The sequence below is a fragment of the Cinclus cinclus genome, chromosome 5 (assembly GCF_963662255.1).
Source record: "Cinclus cinclus chromosome 5, bCinCin1.1, whole genome shotgun sequence".
Lineage (NCBI taxonomy): Eukaryota > Metazoa > Chordata > Aves > Passeriformes > Cinclidae > Cinclus > Cinclus cinclus.
This window is the reverse complement of record NC_085050.1, coordinates 73,652,992-73,659,400: the sequence shown is the minus strand read 5'-3', so window position 1 is coordinate 73,659,400 and position 6,409 is coordinate 73,652,992. Positions and strand designations below refer to the sequence as shown.

At 51.9% G+C, this 6,409-nt stretch overlaps 1 protein-coding gene across 1 annotated transcript; it reads left to right on the top strand.

Moving 5' to 3' along the window:
- The first annotated feature begins 598 nt into the window (after positions 1 to 598).
- AREG (amphiregulin) lies at positions 599 to 6,168 on the top strand. Its single transcript, XM_062494077.1, is given in 6 exon segments — positions 599 to 670; positions 672 to 741; positions 1,086 to 1,262; positions 3,832 to 4,015; positions 4,464 to 4,622; positions 6,081 to 6,168. Coding segments are annotated over 6 exon segments (750 nt in total).
- The last annotated feature ends 241 nt before the right edge of the window (positions 6,169 to 6,409 follow it).

The following is a 6,409-nucleotide window of genomic DNA, read 5'->3' as shown; positions in this document are numbered from 1 at the left end:
GGGGAGCTCTGCCGGGGCAGCTGATCCGCAGTGCCCCGAGGAGCACATTGGTCCCTGCCCGGTGGGTGCCGCCGCTTACTCAGCCGTTACTCATGCGCCGCTCGGGGACACGCCGCCACCGAGGCGAGGGGGGGGGGCTTTACCGGGTTTTACCGCTGGAAAACACTCCTCCGGGAGATGCGGGGAGCATCGGGGGATGCAAAGGAGCACGGAGCCAGCCGACAGACAGCTGTGCCCGCAATAACCCGGCGCGCCGCCGACTCCGCGACCCGCGCGGAATCCAGGCTTCCCAGGGAAGCCGTGAGTGCCCGATCCCTGGCAGGGTCCAAGGCCAGGCTGGACGGGACTTGGAGCAGCCTGGGCTAGTAGAAGGCGTCCGTGCCCATGGCGGGGGGTAGAACGAGGCGGAATTCAACGCCCCTTGCAACCCAAAAAACATTCCGATATTCAGTTTCTATAGTCCTGAGACTCCGTCATTCGGCGACTCCGGGATCCCCCGATCCCGCCCCGCTGCGCTCCGCCCCTCTGACGCTACTCCACGTCCGCGCCCCCAGCTCCAGCCGCCCATAAAGTGGGCGGCGGCGGCGGGCGGCTCCTCATGGAGCGCTGCGCGCCGCCGGCACCTGTTGCGGTACGGCGAGTTCTTCCCCCGTTCGTTCTCTCCGTGTCTGTTGACGCCGCCCGCCCCGGGACGGAGGATGCGGGCCGTGGTGCTGATGGCCGCGCTGGCCGTGCTGGCAGGTGCGTGCGGGACGGGATGGCACAGGGAACGTGGGGACTTGGGGGAGCCGCGGCTCGCGCCTGAGGGGAGTGGGGGGGGGGGCGGCTCGCGCCTGAGGGGAGTGGGGGGGGGGGGGGGGGGGGGGCGGCTCGCGCCTGAGGGGAGTGGGGGGGGGGCGGCTCGCGCCTGAGGGGAGTGGGGGGGGGCGGCTCGCGCCTGAGGGGCAGCCGCGCGCGGCGGCGGTTGGCGGGAAAACGCTGAGGCGACTGAGGGGGGGAGGGAGGGAAGGGGCCCGCGGCCACTGAGGGACGGCGACCCCTTCCTTCTCCGCCCTGCTCACGGCGTCGTTTCGCCTCCCTCAAAGTGAACCGTGCGGCCGCCGGGTCCTCGCCCAACGCCACGGAGCCGCAGCGGCACGAGGAGCGGCAGCCCGGGAGCCGTGAGGGCGATTCCGTGCCGGGCCCTGACTACGAAGAGGATGAAGAGGAGTACGAGGAGGCGCCACCTGTCCACCAGTACATCGTGGACGACTTGATCCGAGGTGAGTCGGCGGCGCTGCGGCTGGCATCTCGCAACTTGCGAGTCCCGATTTACGCCTTTTTTTTTTTTTTTTTTTTTCTTGTAAACGCTGCTATGCTTATCTCGTGGAATATGGAGCAAAATCGTGCTTGAGCTTGAAGCCGCTGCTTTAGAAATAGCTGTCGGGGGGGAAACCGAGCATGGTTGTGCCCTGGGTGCGTGGAAGATACAGGCCAGCTGGTAGCTTGCTGTGTGTAGCTTTATCTGCTGATAGACCTCACAGGAGGGCTGTGGTCGGGTAGCAACCACGTGCTTAGTGTAGAAGCATCCGTGGGGTTTATAGATGCTGCTTGGCCCTAGAGGTTTGTTTTGCATCAAGTTGTCTGTCTTGCTCTGAGAATTTTCGGGGTAGTTTCTGATGGTGGCTTATTTGGGTTGGAGTCAACTGAAATTTTCTTGGGAAAGCAGGCGCTTCAATCCCTTAAGTGGCCGCAGGAAAGTTTGGTAAGCATCTTGAGGGCAATGTTTCACTGTCAGTAGCTGTTGTGTGTACTTATTGTAATTTGCCCACTTGCTGAGCTGTGAGGAGATCTGAGCAGTCCGCCTTACTGTGGGAATGGGAGCATTTTGTTGGTTCTGGGTTAAGTGTAGTTGCAGTACAAGCCAGGTATCTACAGGTGATTGCAGCCTCAGTAGGTGTGAGTAGGCTGGCCCTGTTGCCTCCAGGGTGGATCTGACTACTGGTTTTCCTGCAGAAGCACCCTGAGACTTGAATGTGACTGAAGGACCTCTCAAACGAAATGGGACCATGCTGTGCGTGGTCACTTGAGGGAATTGGTGGACTTGTGCTTAAGTGATCTGTGAAGATGTGTGGGGGAAAAGCGCCTGTCGGTGTTATCAAGCAGTTTAGCCTGTAAAACTACGGGCTTGGTGACTGCACAGAAACCAGACTTGTTACCTAAGGTGGTTGGTTTGTAGACCAGCTCTTTTGCTTGGCATAGGCTTTATCTGTGGATAAACCTTGAAGCTGTTATGATTCTGCTGTGGATGGCTTTCCTGGCCACGCAGCTTGTAGACAAGGACACAGATCAAGCTGACAAGCGGAGCCTGGGAGAGGGAGGAAGGGAAGCGGCCTCAATTATGAAAGCGTGAACCTAAAGATCGAGTCAGACGGGAAGGAACAGGGCCCTTGGACTGTCAGGAGCGAGCTCATACTTCCAGGCATAGGAAACCTTGCTGCAGGAGCTGTCATCCTCGTTTACATATTAATATAACTCATACCATTTTAATCAGACTTCTGGTTGCTGAAGGCATTTTTGCTTTAAAGTAACTTCAAGCCAGGCTTGTTGCTCGGGAAGTGAAAATGATCAGCTGTCTAGACAACAGTGGACTACACCTTGTTTCTTTGTACGGGCTCTCGGCACCAGAAATACAGGGTTAGGAAGTAGTTAGATTCAGTTGTGCCCTATTGTGGGGATTGCCTGTATGCATAGTCCTATGGGTGAAATATTAATCATCTGAAAATGATTTTAATTAAGTCTTCAGAGCGCAAGGGTGAAATTGAAGCTTGCTGTAAGTAGCTCTGCTGTTTGTTAGGGCCTATTTAAATCCCCCAGGTAACTGTTATTCCTGAGCAGCAGCGTTGCACTGCCTGGGCTGGTGTCAGGGCTAGCAGTGCAGGGAGCAGCTTCTTGCCAAGTCCTTCTGTGCCAAATTAGTCCAAACTAGCGCTACTGAGCTTTGATTGCTGCATGGGGCAGCTCTGACCCTTAGTCAGCGCCTGGTTTGTTCTCCTCAGTGAAAGGAACGTGATTGCCCTTGCTTAAATCCAAGGGCTACTAAGTCACCAGGATTTTACACCACGCTCTTCTAGAGGTTTGTCTTAATTGAGATAATGAGGGGCAGCAGTAACGGCAGAATAAATGGTCTGACTGTTGCAGACTCCTGCCTTCCCTCCTTCCCTGCGCTCAGCATCTCTGGCCAAGTGGGAGAACTGGAAAGGAACTCTCTCCTGCTGAAGGCAGCACTGCAGGTTGTCTAGGAGAAACAAGTGTGCCAACCGGGATAGCAAGCTGCTTTGCCTCGGCAAGTGCCCAGGACTCTCTAGTGAGTTACAGTGCCTTTCATCACTGATGCAAATGGGGAGTTTGGAGACGTGGAGCTGTTAGCCTTGTATCAGAGTCCATATAAAACTGGAGGATGTCTTGGCTCGCCGTGAGCTCCCTGTTCTTATAGGCCTTTGCTTGAAGCTGTGCTGTTGCGCTTAAGTATCTGACGCTGTGAAATGCTGCTGTCCTGCGTCTCTGCTGCTCTTCATCTTTGGTGGCTCTTGGCTCATCAGCTCCTGCTGCCTCTGGTGTGCAAGGCCAGGACTTAGGGGTAGCAGTTGTGCTTTAATGAGCTGCTGAGCTTGCTGCCTTTGTGCTGGGTGTGAGGTGCCCAGCAGCATTCTCACTTGCAGCCTGTGCTTCCTGGTCGTGGGTTCTGCTGCGGTGATGGTCCTCTTTGCTCTCACCAGATTCTTTAATTCCATTTTCTCAGAGTCATGCTTTCTAGTGCTTTTATACCAAGTCTTCATGTCCTTTTTTCAGTTGAACCTGTGGTTAAACCCAAGCCAGCAAAGAGGGGGGGAGAGAAGAATGCTGGCAAATCAAGAAGGAAGAAAAACAAAGGGAAAAACAAGAAGAAAGGGACTCCGTGTGAAATGGAATACAAAAACTTTTGCATCCATGGAGAATGCATATACCTAGAACATCTCCAGATGGTGACCTGCAAGTAAGTTACTTGTACCTTGTGAGTTAGGTGTCTGCCATGAGCCAGTGGCTTGTGAGGGCTCAGAGGAAAAATCAGTGTCAACTTGCTGTAGATCCATCTCCTGCTGTATTTTGACTGAGAATCTCTCTGCCATGTAACTTAAGTGATGATGGAATCTGAGATGCATAACAAGCCGCTGAACTCATCAGTTGGTCATAAACTCAAACCAAAAGAATGAAAAGGCGTGTCTTTCTGGAACATCACACCCAAACTAATCGCGACTTGTTGAAATGCTGACAAACCTTGTGCTAGAGCAGTGACTGCATTTCACGAATGTGCTCTCAAGTGAGCATCTTGAGGTTCATGGGAAACTCGGAAGATGGCTAAGTCAGGTCTGAGTATGTGTGGGTGCCCTTGGCTCCAGTCAGCACAAGAGCTGATAAGAACTTGTGTTAATATTTACTTTCAGGTGTCATCAGGATTTTTTTGGTGAGCGCTGTGGTGAACAGTTCATGAAGACTCAGAGGAAGAATGATGTGGCAGACTACTCAAAGACTGTGTTGGTAGTGGTAGCTGTCCTGCTCTCGAGCATCAGCTTCATTACTGTACTTATCATTGTGATAGTGCAGTAAGTATAATCCTCTTTGGTGTCTGTCTTTCGTAAGGGTGAGAGGGGCCTGTGCCCCGTAACCCCAGAATGTGCGTGGCTCATTTGAATTACCTTGGTGAAAAGTGTCTGCAAAGGAGGAGTTCTTATCCCAGCTTGGATATGCCTGGAGGGTAGAAGCAGAGTCTGTGACCCTTATATTGTGAATTAAGAGCCTTTCTACTCTTGCTACAACCAGGGTAGTCAGAGTTCTGCAGAACATCAGCAGGAAGCCCAGGAGGAGCCTTAATGCTGAGGCAGCAGTGCCTTCCCTAATCCTTGTGGAGAAATGTGCAAGCAACAGTGTGATAGCCTCATGTGTGGCTGTTGTCCAACAGCTGCATACACAGGTGGAGGGTGGGAAATGATGCTCTCAGAGTCTGTTAGTGGGTGTTGCTGGACTTCAATGCTTAGACTTGGAGGGCAAGCAATTGGGGAGACAGATTCTGCTCGCTGTTAATTTGCAGGGAGCACTGTTTCAGCTGAACCACCTGCTCCAGTTCAGTGTGGTGGGTTGTCAGAATCTGGAGTCCTCTTGAGAATCAATTCCGAGAGTGTTTTTTGGGTGTGTGTTTCAAACCATGCAACAAATGGAATATTGGAGCAGTCCTGTAGCTCCAGCACTGTAGGGATATTGTGGAAACTCCAAGGTTCAGTCTAATTGTAGATCTTGCTGAAGCACACCATCTAAATCGGGTACATGCTGTACCTTTCCCTGCAATTCAGGAAACTAGATACGCCTTTGTCATATCAGTGTTGCTTCATATTTAACTGTGAACCTGAAGAATGCTGGGATGAACACTTGTTCTCTGAACACTGCCTTGTTCCTTGCTGCTAGGAGAGATAACCAGTTCTGTAGTGCTCTGAGAGCAAATGATGATTGGTCGTTTGTGAAGTGCATTTTGCTTCATGTTGTGAACTCTCACAAGGTGGGAGCATGTGACTCTGTACCCTCCTCCAGAGAAACTGCTTGGAAAAGCCACTAGAAAACTGAGAGAAATTGAGGGAAAAATCAGTAAGGGGCTTCCCTATGTGTTCAAGGCACAGGGAATAGATTTGAAGCCTGCAGGGCTCTGCTGTGGGGAGGAGGAGGACAGTGTGGTCTCTGCAGCTATAAGCTAAAGCCACTAGGAAATGTGTCACTCAGACAATCTGGTGCTTTGTTCAGTCCCAGCTATTATCTCTCTTCATCTTGCTCCCTGATCTGGTTTAAGTCAAGAAGTTCCATCTCTGTGAGGCGCAAGTGTTGTCATCTAGTTCAGGGGTTCCTCGATTTTAGCCGAAGATATTTCTTGATGCTGAATGCTTAAAAACTGTCTTGCTTGAGACTCCCTGGAGTTTCTTGAGGATTCAAAGAACATCAATGTAAATGCTGCAGAGGATGGGGAGGCTGGTGACATCAGGATTGAGAATAATCTCTAACGTGCCATAATTCCGCAGGGTCAGGAAAAAGTGTCCTCAGTATGAAGAGAAAGAAGAAAGGAAAAAACTCCGGCAAGAAAACAGAAATGGCCATGTTGGTGTGTAAATGGGGAGAAAGCAGGTATGAATGGTGACTTATAACACCTTTCAGTCCTTGCAGGCTGTGTGGGAATTGCATGCTTCTTTTGCTGAGCTCGTGTTGGCTTTTAATGTTCTGAGTGTCTTGAAACACATAAGTTACATGAGAGCGGCTGGCTTGGTTTGCTGGTTTCTCAAACCACCTTGAGCTGTACAAGTTGTTCAACAGCTCTGTTAGATTTCTGGCTGTGTCAAAAGCCAAGTGAGGC